Source organism: Neodiprion pinetum, chromosome 2 (assembly GCF_021155775.2).
Source record: "Neodiprion pinetum isolate iyNeoPine1 chromosome 2, iyNeoPine1.2, whole genome shotgun sequence".
NCBI lineage: Eukaryota > Metazoa > Arthropoda > Insecta > Hymenoptera > Diprionidae > Neodiprion > Neodiprion pinetum.
In genome coordinates, this window is record NC_060233.1 from 2,507,831 (window position 1) to 2,524,501 (window position 16,671).

Below are 16,671 nucleotides of genomic sequence, written 5' to 3' on the forward strand. Positions count from 1 at the left end.
GCAGCTGAGCTTATTCGCCAGACAATGTCTCTTCACGTATTTTGGCCAGCTACTGCCTGCCTGACAATGTTCGTCGTGGGCGTAATAATGTTAATCTTGAAGTACGGTCCTCGCTTGTTCAATGCCAGACACGTGCCTCTGCCTTCCGATCAGGAGTGGGAGGCCAAGTCTTATTCTCGAGAAATATCAATCTCGATGGCGTAGTATCAGTATTTTGCTGCCTTATTGTAATTTTTTTTTCCCCCGTTTCTATCGGTCCAACTTCATCGCAGCTTTGTTTTACGCACGCTTTTAATGGTAAGATTATAAAAAAAAAATTTATTTCAATATTTACTAAATATATTATTGTTTTATATATAGAATTACATTATTATATACTTCGAAACTAATCAAAATCAACTGCCGTCATATCAATGAAAGCTCACACTTTTCATGTTGCCAGAAAAATTATAACGTACTCGCGTTTTCTAGAACTTATAAAACTTTATTCCGTCCAAAAACATCAAAACCACGAGATGATGTTAACGTTTTGATTTTAAATTATCATTTCAACGTACGCAATTTTCATTCCGGTCAGTTATATCGATATCCCGTCTCCTTCGATCTTTTTAACAACGTCCCTTTTCGACGACTGTTTTTTGGGGATAGAATAATGCGAAAAAAAGGAAGCTGCTATTTGCAGGCGCCATAGATATAATCATGTAAAAACAAAAGTCTGCAAAGAATACGGCAATCGTTTTCGATTACGGGAAAATAAATTGCCTCGAGTAATGAAACGGAAATCGCTTTGGAATCGTTGAACATAAACATTGAATGTAATAATTAAATTGCATCTATAATTATGTATGTATTTTTTCGCGCGACTGTGCATTCATTACCTTATCGTTTTCTTCTTCATTTTTATAAAACCAAAACGATATTCCACGTTTTTATAATCTACGATGCAGGCTACAAATCGACCTGGAATATATACCGCATACCTGAGTAATCATTCCAATCTAATTACAATAAGAACATAAATGGTATTATACATATTATAAGAATCTCGTGCGGGGATACTCTGATAAATTAGTCGAACATACCCAAATGCAATTCTTTATTTTTTTTTTCTAGTTTGACGCTTTATTTGTCATAACTAAATATGATTCGATATAGCAGCTATAGACAAATTTATCAGAATGTCAACAACTTGAACAGACTTATCGACATATCGATGATTCGCAATCCGTCCAATAGTTTTTATATTTATACATCGTTAGTTTTAACGCCATGTATTGAATATTATATATATATAGTACATGTACGCCTATCGATTATACGCATGAATAGTATGTAGCACAGTAGTTATACATACACGCTATATATATATATATATATTTGTCACAAATGCATTTTAGAATTTTTTCAATAAAACATAATGACTATCAATTGCTGATTATTATCGATTTGAAAAATTCTTCCGAAACCCCTCTTTGTAAAAATTGTTCATTAAATCACAAAAAATTAAATGGAGAACTAAAACTTTGATCAACGGCTTGATATAGAGCAATATATAGCGATGGCCAGTAACAATAAGCTAAGAATAATCGATGCATCGATTAATCGAGGTCAAAAAAATAATCGTAAGCGACTCGATTGAATCGGTAAAAATAAATCGATTAATCGATTATTTCGTATTTTTTTGAGACTACATTTGAAATCAAAATTTTATAGATTTCTGTACGTGTTCTTAATGGTGGAAAAGTTGATTGATAATTTATAATGTCAATGAAAATATTTTTCAAATTCAGGTAAAAATATTCTCTTACTAGTAAGACGATGATAATAATTGATGTTTTATTGCATCGTTTATGGGAGTAAAAGACAAAAACCGATTACGAGGAAAAATGATCGAGTCGGTCGATTAATCGGGTTTAAAGTAATCGATTATTTTTTTTTTATCATTGTTTGCTTGAAAAGCTTGAAAAGCATTACCTCATCATATCTACCGATTCTCGGTGAATTTCATTTTCCTGGTGACACGAGCGATATATTTTGACGGCGACGTGTACGGTATGACAGCAACGGAGAAAAGAAAGAAAATTAATATTAGACAGAGGAAACGGAGGGAAAGAATTGACTTGAGAAGTACAAAATTAAAAAAAAAAAAGAAAAAGAAAAAAAAAAACCACTCGCGTTACTTATACAGTGTTTTTTTTTTTCCCCCTTTTATTTTCTTCTTTTCTTCTTTTTGACTTTTATTGACAATATTGGATTTTTATTGATGTACAGGTGTCGTGATAGTAATAATAATTATGATAACGATTACAGTTATACGTCATCCCTTAAAACGTAAATTATTATCTGTATTTAATATAATATCGATAAAATTTAATTATTCTATTTCCAGCTTTAAATTTCTTCCATTTTTTTCCTTCCTTCTATTTTTGTTTTTTTTTTTTTTTTCTCCCCTCTTCGTTATCCATTGAACTCTTATTTAGACACAGACATTTTGCCAGAGTTTTAAAACCGTACCAGTGTGATAAAAATCATCGCGTTCACGCATAAAATTATTTCTCTTCCTTAGTCTAAACATTTTCATTCTTCTTCAATAATAATAACATTATTAATTTAATATAATATACATCGATAGCTCGACATTTTAATTAACTGGCCGAGCGAGAGCGTAACGTGAAAATACGAAATGTATAAGTATATTCTATATATTGTAATAACAAACTGCGAACTATGTAACATTTTCCAGTTTGTTTTTTTTTTTTTCAATCATATATACTAATCTTGCGAAAAAATTTAATTCGATGAAAAAGCAAAAATGAAAGGTAAATATATTGAATGATGAAAATTTTCAGGCGAAAAATCATTCCCGCTCGATTGAAAAATGATATATTCTTCGTATAGTTTAAAATTTTCGTTGCGTGTCGCGTTAGGTATACAGTACAACAATAATAATAATAATAATAATAATAATAATAATAATAATAATAATAATAATAATAATAATAATAATAATAATAATAATAATAATAATAATAATAATAATAATAATAATAATAATAATCTTATTATTATTATTATGTATGTATGTATACGTGTGTATGTATGAATGTTATATAGAACACATTACCTCTACGCATTATACACATCTGGATATTAAATTATATAGATGTATACAATGCGACAAAATATATTCCCTATAATAATAATAATACTAATAATAATATGAACGAAAGAAATGAAATAGTAATCATCATGATGTGTTATATTATTAATTGTACATTATACCTATAATCGGAGGATTAAATCGAAGTGCACAATCGGAACTGGTGTTTTGTAAAAAAAAAAAAAACGTTTCTTTCTTTCATTGTTTCATTTGAATTTTCTTTTTCTTTTCAATGCAATCTGCGTATAATTCAGAAAGAAGTCTAATCATTACAGACGCATTATGTATATATAATATTATAAATCGTCACGATTTAATAACTTCGACGATTCGGTAATAATAATAACAACAACAACAACAACAATAATAATAATAATAATAATAATAATACCTATGATTCACGCTACGTTACAACGCAGCAATAACACATCGAGATTTTCATTTACTTATCTTATTTTTTGCCTTTTGCGTTTAAAAACAGTATTAATTTTTTGGTTGTTTGATTTTTGTTTCTTTAATCGGGAGTTTTTTTTTTTTTTTTTTTTTTTCACCCTTTAATACGTGTTTTTAATCTTTTTCATATTCCTTTTTCGCGCACTCGTTGCGTATCATAATATATAATATATATATATATATATGCCATGTATTTGCGTATGACGATGCGAAGAACAGTGTTTTTTGTTGCTGTAATTTTTTTTTTTTTTTTTTTCATTACCGTCCCTTCGCTCCCGTTGTAGGTACACGTAATATTGTACACAAGTATTATTCTCCATAGACGTTCAACGATGTAATTAATCATCGTAATTAGTGCGTCATGTTAGTACGTTAGGTATACATACATATATATATATATATATATATATATATATATATATATATATATATATATATAGTATGTGTAAGGTAGATACTATATGATAATAATAATAATAACAACAACAATAACAATAATAACAATAATAATAATGATGTAATAACTGCAGAGTTGCAAGCGCGGTGATAACCTTAAATTCTATTATACCAACGGAGAATTCGTCCTATCGTTTATTACACAGTGTATAGTTAATCATATGTGTATTATAGGTATATTATTTGATGATATGGTATTAGAGCGGGTGCACTTCGTCGTTAGACTGATCCATTGCAATGGCCTGCGTTTATGTCCGTCTGTCCGTTATTTTCTAATTGCCGATATTGCACGATCTCGATCCGTTCGTGAAATTTTTCCATACCCACGAACGTGTATTTCCGCCAAAGTTTACTTTTCGTTTTCCCGTTCACTAACTGCCTCGCGTTAAGAATATGCGACAATCGTTATAACGAAAGATCGTGTGTGTGTATATAATGTATAATTACAGACAATTTCTGCGAATAAATTATAGTAAAATTTAACGGTACGTTATACTTGTTACAACAGTTTGCGATAATTATTAATTTCGCGGTTCGTTGGAAACGATTACAGATCTCATTTTACGTCTCACCGTTAATTTTTATTCATTAGAATTGCGGTAATTAGCGTTGATAAGCTTCGATGAAATTCTGAGACGCGAGTCTGTTCGAATATCTCTCTCACATATATCGCGATTTGTAGACAGATTCTCATTAATTTTATTTCATTCGACGTATAAGGAGTTTATTGTATACGTTTCGCCGACTTCGAGGATGAATTGAGGGTGAAAAAAAAATAAATAAATAAATAAATAAACAAAAAAAAAAAACGCATATTCGTTGGAAATGTTGATGTTCAAGTTCCGAATTTGACAAGTTCCGAAAGGCGACTGATTCCGAATTATTTCAGGGCGAAAGTTGAAGTGAAGGAATGAAACTTTGAAGAGACAACAAAGTTTCGAATGGTCGGAAAACCGACGGCTCAAAGTTGAGAAATTCAAGATTCCGAAACTTCCAAGTTACGAAAAGCGCAAAGTTCCGATAAATAAAGTTTCGACGGAGTGAAATTTCCGAAAGTTGAAATATACTCGGACAGCGTAGTTTACTCGTCGAGTGGTTGTAAAAAATGTAAAAAAAAATATTGTAAATTTTATCGAATCCAAGAAAAAATATTTCAAAGGGATTAAATCAAAAGCATACGTACTTTCATGTCGAAGATTTCGATGTTCCTAACTACGACGCGAAACGTAAAGCGAGTCTCTTTGAATCTCGATTGCCGAATGTTTGGCATATTCCTGAATTTCCACACTTCGATTTATCGATCCTTCGCGGTTTTCACGTTTTATACACAAATAACAACTACTTATCAACTAATTTCAAATGCGTGTTTGGTACTCCGCTGCAATGCGTCGACGAATTGAAATTAACGGGATGCCGAACGAAGATAATGAAAAATTAATATTAAACCGAAAATACGAAATGAAGGAAAGACGAAATAAAGACGAAAGAATTTATATCATATTATTATCATAAATATAATTGATATAATATATTTTTTTTTGTTGCCTTGATACGTGTCACTTTTCCATACGTATACATATATACATATAAATATCGTCATTAATTATATGTACGTATATGTATGTATAGCATCGATTATTCGACAGATGGATGGTTAATTAAGCAACAACAGGCCAAAGACTCCAGTCACTATTCGTGTACGTATGTTCGATACTCTAAAATTATTCTTTTACTCTCTAAATCCTATTGTTATTATATTTAGGTATAATAATAATAATAATAGTAATAATAATAATGATAATAATAATAATGTCTGGCCAAAACGTGATTATAAACTTCAACGATTAATATCCTATATAGCACATGACGACTGTAATGATGATGAAAAAAATTTTTTCAAACAATCATAACAGCATATAATAATAATAATAATAATGATAATAATAATAATAATAATAATAATAATAATAATAGTAGTAGTAGTGATAAAACTCATACGACCAATAATTACGAGACTATTATAGTATTGTACAAATACGAATGATATCGTGTAAATGCGTAATAGAATTTTTGTAATAACGATGATCGTTTGGCCGCGTAAATTGGAAGCAATTATTATTTTTCTATCTTTTGACCCTTACTTTCATAAATTTCGACGAATCAATTACGTACATTATATTAATCTGCGAACTTGCACAGACCGGAAATGATAATGATGATGATAATAATAATAATAATAATAATAATGATAATAATACAATAACTAATTTTATATTATTTATACATAATATCAATGATAATGATAAGTGTTATTACAATTAATATAATATATATACGTATATAGCAATGTTAAGATATCCATATATAATGTATATATCAACTAAATAATTGATTCATTTGTCAATAATATATATGTGTATATATATATATATATATATATATATATATATATATATATATATATATATATTGTATATATTTTTGAAATATATATCTTTATATATATAGCATATATCCTAGAACAACGTGTCACATATTACGACTCACTTATATACCTTTCGTTTCTTTATTTTTCCTTTTGTTCTTTTTCTTCTCGATTGTAGAATCCGTTTTTACCGCGTATTTTTCAACATAGTTCAACATCAAAATTACAACCCACGTTTTTCCTTATCTCTGCACGCAATGCTGAATAATTCACGTTCGGACGTCTGATGGGCGGGTGTATATATATATATATGTATGTATGTAATATGTGTATATTATACGAATATATGTACGTCGATATATTTATATATGTCGATGAATTAACGATAGGAGTTAATTTTTGGAAAGGTAATTCTCGCGGTCGACTTTGACGACTGGTGTAGAATTTTTGTGGATGTTATTTATTCGTAATATATGGTGTGGTAAAAATTCACAGATGGATATTTATATGTATATAATATACACATTTTTTATACGGGTACAATAACAGTAATCATAATTTAACATTAAAGAGAAATTACGTCATCAATTTGTTTTTTTTTTTTTTTTTTTTTTTTTTCGGTTCCATTATTATCGTACAGTATATAAGCGAGTCTTAATTGAAGAATGATTAACGTTGGTGATTAAAAAAAAGTTGTAAGGAAAAAAGTTAATAAGTATATTAATGATAATAAGGGAAAAGAAAGAAACACAAAGAAAATTAGTCACGATAAAACGAAGTGGGGTGACTTATTTATACCCCGAAACTTAAGAATTTCTTTATATAATTGCCGTATAATCGGATGATATGCGGCGTTGTATACACATACGCGATATTATACAATTATTATAATCGATGAGTGCTGATGATTTTTATGCAGGGGGCGATAATTTACTGTTTACCAGATTTCTTGTTTGACCGGTCGCCTGGAACGAGAAACAACACCCGTTGTATTTATCGAATTTCACATTATCATATTCGAGAATCATGTCTTTCCCTCCTCTGTGTTACATGTTGAGATATTATTTTCAATAAACCGCGAACTCGCGCGGACAAATGCGAATATAATTATATTTGTGGTAAAAAATTTTAAGGGTATGCGATGCATGTAACAAATCGAGGTGATTGTAATAACGATAAGATCGAAACTTACTTTTCGGAGTCTTCTTCGCGTTGGTTTCCGGCTTGCATCTCTTTGTGCGACGTCGCGTTTTTTCGCACGAACGATCGCTGTCCGGTTTCAGATTGTCTATCCGGTTCATCTGCTGATCGACGCATTCGCTCCATGTTCCCTTTTCGTAGCGACACTCTGTGCTCAGCGCCACGCATATAATCATAAAACGAAAAACTCTGTTATCATCGTTACTCGCGTGTCTGATTATGATTTAAAGATTTTTTTTTTTATCACACCTACTACATGTTCAGGAAATTGGTAAAAAGAATTAGTGAAGAGAAAAAAGTAGGTCCCATGTTTTACCGATGTTAAAAAATCTCTACCTTTCTTGCACTTCTTGTCGAGCTTCTTGGTCTTCTCGCACGTCTTTGGGTCGCCCTTCTTTAGGGTCAAAGTTCGACTCCGCGTGTTCGTTTTAATGTCGCAAGCCGACCAGTCGCTTTTCTCGTATCTGCAGGATGCTGTGCCGGCGGAAACTGCCGGTCGGTAGGAATGATATACATTATATAATGATAGTGTCAAAAAGTTTAAAATAAAATAGTCTGACTGCCTGTTGAATCGATGGTACCGTAGGAGAGTTTTTCTTGAAAGGACGCTTTAACTTGCTTAATTTTGATTGGCTGACATCCGTGCTGAGAAGAAAAAATTCCCTAGGATCGACCGATTGACAATTGATAGTCAACCTTAACCTCTCGCGTATTAACCTTCCGTCGATGAGGTGAAGTTTTTATTAACTGCGTCGGTAAGGTGGAGTTTCTGCCGACTCCGTCGGCAAGGTGAATATATAATATTTTTTCGGTGTGATAGTTATTTGAAAATTCGGAAAAAATTCACCAGTACCCTTTTGGATCTACAGGATATTTTCAATTGCTTGATTTTGTTAAATCCAACTTGAATCGAAAAAAACAAACAAAATAGCTGCTCTTCAGAAAGATAGAAAAAAGGCCCGAGTTACCGACGGAGGGTCAAGAAGGACGGACTTGTGGCGCAGCCGCGATCCTGGTAACATTTTCACGAAGTTGGCTACGCTGATGAACTAGACGAGTTGCAACCGTCGAACAGGACCTTTCAAGAAAAGCTCACGGTACAACGAGAGCATTTGACGAAGGTATAATTATTATTCACGTACCGCGATCCTTGGCGCCCCGTGAAACTCTAACGAGAAGTTCGTCGTGCATATCGTCGTCCCAAAGTCCATTGTTTTCCGGCTGATCCTGAACAGGCGTCGCGACGGCAATCGCCATAAGCGCCGCGGCGCTGATCACCAACAGACTCGAGCGGAGCTTCATTGTTACTGCGGGTGAACGAGAACGATGGTCTATAAATTATGAAACTCGAAAATTTCTCTTTTGCGACTTATCTCTCGAGCATATTATAAACTTCGTTGCGATTTAGGATCATTGCATTTGAAAAAGAAATCATATTTCGCATTATTTCACGTACATTTGGGGAGATTGCATCGGAGACGGTTAATTTTTTACACTAGACAGTTACGTTGGCAACACAGATAAACCTACAGCGCCACAGTCGGCCAAGCCCGAAACAAACTCAATCTCAATAAACGTGAATAGAAAAGAATACATGTCAATCCAACAAGTCATTATCCCTGCGGTATTCTAAGGTTAGATTCGACGGTCACGGGTTACGTTACGTTTATTGAGATTGAGTTAGTTTCGAACTCGGCCGACTGTGGCGCTGTAGGTTTCTCAGTATTGCCAACGTAACTGTATAGTGTAAAAAATTAGCCTTATCAGATTCATTGTCCCCAAGTGTACCTACATACATCCAACGTCTTTCATCCAACATGCATAAGTATCTGCAACGCGTAGAATCACAAAAAAACCTCGTATATCTACGTTATTTTAGTGTTGATCGTTCCGTTTAATTGAAAAAATAGAAAAAATTATTTCTCAATTAATTTTTGTTTTCTGTGTTGAAAAATTTAATCGCAAAATAGATTTCTAAAATTCATTTCCATTCGAAAAAGCTCTCGCATCCTCGTATTGTATTGTCGTTGCTCATGAATTACAGACCGTAAATATAACTCTTCTTTCTTTCCCTCCCGGGCGTATTATTTATAAGACCCACGGAGTTTATCATTATGCACGCGCATGCTGCACGTCGCTATGCATATACATAAAAAAAAAAAAAACTTATACATATATACAGTTTTCCTTCTCTGCACCCCACGCAGGTCAGAATCCGAGGCTAATAATAGACGCCGGGGCAGCACTGCTCGTTTCTTTCACTTTACAATGTATAATCCTTTCTAATTTGCTTGTAATTTAAAAAAAGAAGATTGATATTTTTGTACTTTTAGCTCTCGTCTTGCGGCCTGACGTGACGTGATTGTATTTATTCGGCTTCTCATTTTGTCTATCTCAATTTGTCGGGAAATTTTTCTCAACATCCGAACACGTTCCACGTATGGACTTCTGTAATCTTTTACAATTGTACACGTATACTTCAGACGAGATATGTGGAATAACTTTGTTGTACCGTATTTGCAGCGATAAACTGACCCCTCGACAAACGGCATCTTGTTAATATTTATACCAGTCACTGCGGGATTTATGCTTCACATTGTTCAACCTACGCTCCTGTTATGTACGGCTGTAATTTCACTTCATTCGCGTTTCGCGTCGCCTTTTGCTGGACTTGTCGCTTTTTAAGCTCGTTCAAACCGTTTCGGTCATCGCCGAGAATCCTTACGTCGATTTTTCAAACTCGGAGAAGATGTTGAGAAAAATGACAAAGTGAATTCAAAAAAAATAGACAAATAAATATGTAAACATTTTAAATTTTCATCGCGTAAATTAAATTCGTGATTCAACAGTTTTCAGTGTCAAGAAAATTAATTTCAAGCTAATTAACCGATAACGAATTGTTGTTTTTTGTTTTCTGTATTCCAACGCGTCCATCGATTAACGCAACGTTTTTCCAGCGTACCGAGAGATCGCTCAAACCGAAATTACGAAAATTCATTACACGTATAAATAACAAACCGAGAACAATTTTCAATGGATGATTACGCTCGATAAATATTAGCTGGAATAATTCTTTCCGGTGTAAATCAGTGTAAATAACCCTGTGATTGCGATTAGTGCAGTTTTATCGGTATAATTACAGAAGTTCGCGGTTACAAATCCGAGGGTTGGATATTAATACGTAATTTGTAATCCTCGAATCGTGCAGGAATCGCGATACGGGCGGAATGGAAAAGCAGGCTCTGGGCATCCTACGAACGAAGTTTAAAGCGAAGGTAAACAGACGCCCCGGAGGCTGAGAAGTGGGCGAAGATAAAACGCGTCTGTGCACCAGCTTGCGGAAGCTACTGTAAAGCTGCTTTCGTATCCAGTCCTCGAGGCAAATACGGCCCTCCGTTGTTCCCACCCTTGTGCGTGGGAATATTATATGTATAATTGAGGAGGAGTTGAAAATCAGGATCCGCAGCTTACAGGGAAGTCGATTTTCGTGAAAAGTAGGCATTTTAAAGGAAAACGAGCGTAACGTGATCGTCTTCGTTTGAAACGGTTCGAGTATTGTTTAAATATATTCAGAGTTGTTGGTAGACGAATTTCTGACCATATCGCAATATTCGATACGTTTGTTCATGGAATTTTGTTGAATACACTTAATTTTGCTCAAATTTAGTCGCAGTGTCTTTATTTATTGTTATTCTTGCGCAATCGCGGGGCGAGGTTTGAAGTTCCGAATTTGAAATATTCCGAAAGCGCCCAACTCCGAATTATTTGGTTCGCTTAAGCTTGAAGCGAAGGAATCAAACTTTCGAGAAACAACAAAATTTCGAATGATCGGAAAACCGACGGTTTCAAAGTTACGAAACCCACGATTCCGAAAATTCAAGTTTTACGAAAAGTAAAGTTCCGATAAATAAAGTTTCGATCGAGTGAAATTTACACGACGAGTGGGTGTAAAAAATCAGAATCACCAAGATTCCCAAACGTGGAAATATCGAAAATCCAAAACAAAGAAAGATCAAACTGGCGTAATTTCATCGATCCAGAAATTCATGGAACTAAAAATCTTCGATAATACGGAATTTCGATGTCTCAGATTTTCAAATCTTCTCATTTTTGCATTCCAACAATATTCAAACAGTTTTTTCAACGATACCTGTTTTACTGAATTTTTCCAGTTACCGTAACAAATGAAATTTATCTCAGTGTGTATTTTCTGCTCATGTTCTTAATTTCGTACTCGTTATCAGAAGTGTAAAATATCTTTCTACGCAACAACAACAACAACAACAATAATAATAATAATAATAATACATCAACCGCGACTAGAAATTTCTCTGTCTCGGTATCAGAGAAAACCTGCAAGCACCTTTTTGCCAGGAATTTCTACGTTCGTTTGAGATTGTTCCCCGTCCAGTAATTGTAAAATCTTCCCATTCCTCCTTCCGAATTATCAGATTTATCGTTGCGACAGCGGGCAGAGCGCTCCAACTTCATTTCCTAGTTGGTAACGTTAAACCAGCATCTCGCAGACTAATTGCGGAATTTATATCTTAATCTACCGTCGCTGTGCGCGTGTAAAGCGAACCAAACGACGGCTCGGCACAGCGGGAATTTAATACACGCCGTGGTGGTATTACGATCAATTTCATTATTTACGCAAAGATTGTCGCAATCCGAATTCCCCGGCGGTTGACATCACGGTTTTTATGGCGAACTAATCGAAATAGCGTATTGTTCATATTTTCACCTTCATTTTTACTCTTCTTCTTCCTTTCAAAGATGTTATTAATATTTGCAAAACATTGCGCGTCCGTGGAAAAAGTAAAGAGATAAAAGTATCGTCAAAATTTCAACGGGGATATGATTTTCCGACATTTTCGTACTTTGCGTTTCACGTCAATTTATAATCTTCGTATTATATTGAAACGCCGGTGAACGCGTGAAAAATTTCAGCGACGTTTCTACGACTTTATCAACAATATGGATTTGACAGAAAATTAATGGTACGGGTAAGAAACTACTATAAGAATTGTCGATCGATGAATCGTCGTTGGCGCGAAAATGTTATTCGGAAAATTCGAAAAAATGCGGAAAGTCCGCGTGCAGAAAATTCGTAAATACGAAAAGTCGAAGTACAGAATGACAGAATCCTGATTCGACATTCGACGTTCTGACCTCTCTATTCGTTTACTTATCCATTATACTTTTCCGCATTCAAAATTTTTTAATTCGATACAAACCGAGTTTACGCTTCTCTAAAAATTCCATATTCCGGACCGTCAATTTTTTTTTTCATCTTTCTATACATTTTTTTACCCCCCCCCCCCCCTTGCGCTAAAAATTAATTATCCTTCGATCAAACGTCAGTTATAACCATTGCGCGGGCGTGTGTGAAAAAAATAAAATAAAATAAACAAACAAATAAAAAAATAAAAAAATAAAAATGAAAACGGAGGGTGACTCGTGACGTTGTTACGAAACGTGTTTGTGCATATCACGGTACGTCGAGCATCTGGGTCAACGTTGATTATTATATCATACGTGTACGTTGAAAAAAAAAGGAAAAAAAAATCCAAAAAAAAAAAAAAATAGCGTCGAACGCTTCACGTTCGCGGTTCAAAAATTACTTCCGTTAAATCAAACGGCCCGAAACGATGCGACACGTACGAGTAAATACATATTGCAACGAATACACGTATGATGTGTAAAATATATTATCGAACTGCGAACGAACGCGGGATAAATTTTCGCTGTCGCTGACGGTGATGAAATAAAAAAAAATAAATAAATATCTCACGATTCTTCGGGATCCTGATTCGCCGTGACGAGGAAGATATCGAAGTTGGTAACTTTATCGCAACGAAACGTGTGGTGAGATGAAAGGAAATTAAAAAAAAAAAAAAAAAGGTACGAAGAATTCAAAACGCGACTCAAGTCTTGTTTTTCATTACGGTTCACCGACTTTTCGTATGTTTCTCAATCGGCGATTTTAACGATTTTTCCTTATCATCGATATATCATAAGTTTACCAACTTCAAAAACGGCGGTCAGGATTAAGGGTACGAATTAAAGAATGACTATGCTGAAAGTTAGCGAGTCGATTGAAACCGGACAAAAATCGATCGACGTTCTAAAACCGCGTAGGACGCAAAAGTTTTACCGTAAAAGTAAAATCATCATCATCATCATCATCATCATCGCCATCTCGTCGTCCTTTGAGAACAGCCTCAAAATTTCACCCGGAAGGAGGAGGAACGTTTAAAAAAAAATAAAAAAATAAAAAAAAAAATACGAGCGTAGATACGCGGGGCGTATCCTCGTAGTGAAAATCGATGAAAACACGGGGCATGCGTGGGGGAGGGGGAGGAGGAAGAACGAGGGGGAGGATGAGGAGTAATTCACCCCGACACCCGATCGTCGGGGGAAGATGAAGAAACGTTCGCCCGGACGTATAGTCGAAAAATGAACGGTGAAAAAAAGAACCAGCCAGCGATTGTAGTTGTCCGTGGGGTAAGTTTTCTCCCCCTTCGCCCCCCTTACGCCCTCACCTCGCACCCTTAAAATCGAGGGTGTACGGTTCCGAGGGAGGGTATGATCGATGTTACTACGTTAACGTACCTCGGTTCGCTTATGCGGATACGAAGTTTTACCCTTTACAGGACAGCCGGGGTTGATGAGAGCGACTGGGATGACGGAACACAGAGTCGAACGAATCCTCGAATCCTCGAATCCTCGGCGTCGCGTTTGCCGCCGATGTACGTCACGATTACAACCGACTGACGGACCGTCGTTTTGCTCCTTCGGTGAATCCCGACGACGACGACGACGACGACGACGACGACGATGATGATCCTGCTGCTGCTGCTGCTGCTGCTGCTGCTGCAACGGTGTGCCGGGTTTTGTGTTGCCGATGCTGCGGCTCGAGGATAGAAACGCGTCTGCGCCGAGCTAACGCGAGCCCAGCGCCCACGACACCCTCTCCTCTCCTCTCCTCTCCTCTCCTCTCCTCTCCCTCTCCCCCGGCTCTTATCTCGGCTCCCGTTTCTCCCGGTCGTTCGTTCCCTTCTTCTTCCTCTATTCGCTCGTTACGCTCCTTCTCTCTCTCATTCTCTCTTAGTACCCTTCCCATCGGCATCGACGTACATATACGTACGTGCATACGAAACCGCTACGGGCAGAGCAGGATTTATTCCCATATTACAATCGTACATTATACGCGTATAATGTATGCGCGTGTGGGTGCATATAACGTCGAGTCAGGGCTAACGTCCCGTCGTTATCAACTTTAATACGCGCTATTTGTTGTAGTCGGGAATGTTGCGGGTATATTCGGGGTACGTTGTTTTTTTTCTTTTTTTTTTTTTCTTATGCTTCAGCTGACGAAACTTCTCTCTCTCTCTCTCTCTCTCCCTCTCCCTCTCTCTCTATCTGCGGAACCTGATTATTTTTACATGTTTATAAGGAAATACGTGGGCGGATAGAGGGGGTCGGAAAGTTGTTGACGGAATTATCGTACGATTTGTATATCGCGGAAGGATCGAATTTAAAGTGTATCAAGTGGTAAGTTTCTTAACACCTATTTCTTGTTTATCCATTTTTTTTTTTTTTTTTTTTTTTTGCAATTTTTTTGTAGTAAACCAACAAGTTATCAACACTCGAGAGTAATTATTGCGATACAACGGAAGTTGTTGTTGTTGTTAGGAACAAATTGATTGAAAATTGATGGAATAATTCGTTTACGAGAAAGTTAACCCTCTACACGTATACATGTTTTGTATAAATTATAAGTTTTTAGGTTCGCTGATCGCGAAACTGTAATTGGATTGAAAAAATTCAAAACGGCGGATCCGATACAGCCGAAAAAAATTTCGAAATTCGATCGTAATCTGAGAATAAAACTCTGTCCACGGGTTTTAAGGATCGCTGATTACGTATCTGAGAGCAGATTTTGAAAATTCATTATCGCGAATCCAATCAGCGACCCCGAAAATTACTGCATAGAGTTTGTTTGTTTTTTTTTTTTTTTTTTTTTGACGGGATACGATTAAACTTGAAATTTTTTTCCGCCGTCTTTGACAATTGAAAGACGATTTTAGATTCGTAAGCAACGAACCCAAATACCGTATAATAATTCCAAACGGTTAGTCGTAAAACTTGAATCGGCAAAATAATGTGTGACTTAAGGGTTAAAGGGCTGGAAATATAATTCGTAGAATTTCCAAGTACCTTTATAATTGTGTAGAAACAGGTCGGATTATGGAAAGCCGATTAACGGATAATTATCGTCAGAATTCTGACAGTCACTTTGATTTTCGACTTACATACTTTACCTTTCTATATTTTGAATTTTCCACGTACTCCGACCGATATTCCAAACTTTCGAATTGTACGAAACTGATCTCGAAAGTGTCTTTGAAAATTCGTCATCAGTTTCAACATCGTATTATTATAAACAAAGTTAACATCTCCTCGTTACGCAAATCGTACGATTCTAATAAATTATGCACGATGATTTTCCGTTTGCCGTAGCGAGAAAACTTTGTAAATTAACTCGAATCATTTCAAACGTTCAAATAATGTCTAGACTAGTTTCATCCAAATTTAATTTTCAGTAAACGAAACTCTTCAGGCATCAACGAAACTGCATCTGCTTTTCGACGCCGACAGTCAAGACTCAAACTTCTTCGTGACTTGTTCGCTTTTTCCGCTCCATACTCTACGTATGAATAATTGGTCAGTTTTATCGACCAGCGAAAAGACGTCTTTTTTGTTTTTTGTCTCTTCTCTTTTTCTCAAACCGTTTACCATTTTCTCCATTTGTTTGTACAACGGTTTGTCAAATTAATTTTCAATCTCTGTTCTCCGAGTATAATATTCACGGTTCATAATTCTTCCCGACGTTTTATTATTATTATAAGCCCGTTGTACACATCGGGCAGTGATTTATGTGTGTATCTCTAAAACCGATTCTCACAGGTCG

At 35.2% G+C, this 16,671-nt stretch overlaps 2 protein-coding genes across 3 annotated transcripts; one reads left to right on the forward strand and one right to left on the reverse strand.

Annotated features, from left to right (window-relative positions):
- The first annotated feature begins 24 nt into the window (after window positions 1-24).
- On the forward strand, window positions 25-1,468 carry wrm2 (wurmchen 2). The gene has a single exon (XM_046613611.2). The coding sequence runs from the start codon at window positions 25-27 to the stop codon at window positions 202-204; it is 180 nt and encodes a 59-aa protein (XP_046469567.1). The 3' UTR covers window positions 205-1,468.
- Window positions 1,469-7,037: 5,569 nt separating this feature from the next.
- Window positions 7,038-14,607, reverse strand: LOC124212935 (uncharacterized). Of its 2 annotated transcripts, none has more exons than XM_069133776.1 (5): window positions 14,310-14,607; window positions 8,837-9,001; window positions 8,030-8,183; window positions 7,687-7,859; window positions 7,038-7,459 (listed from the first exon to the last, which is right to left on the reverse strand). In XM_069133776.1, exons 2-5 carry the CDS (start codon window positions 8,994-8,996, stop codon window positions 7,425-7,427), a joined length of 522 nt encoding a protein of 173 aa, XP_068989877.1. In that variant the 5' UTR covers window positions 8,997-9,001; window positions 14,310-14,607; the 3' UTR covers window positions 7,038-7,424. The 2 variants fall into 2 exon arrangements, with proteins under 2 accessions (XP_068989877.1, XP_046469565.1); XM_046613609.2 differs by having other exon boundaries at window positions 7,687-7,842; window positions 8,031-8,183; window positions 14,310-14,600.
- Between the last annotated feature and the right edge of the window lie 2,064 nt (window positions 14,608-16,671).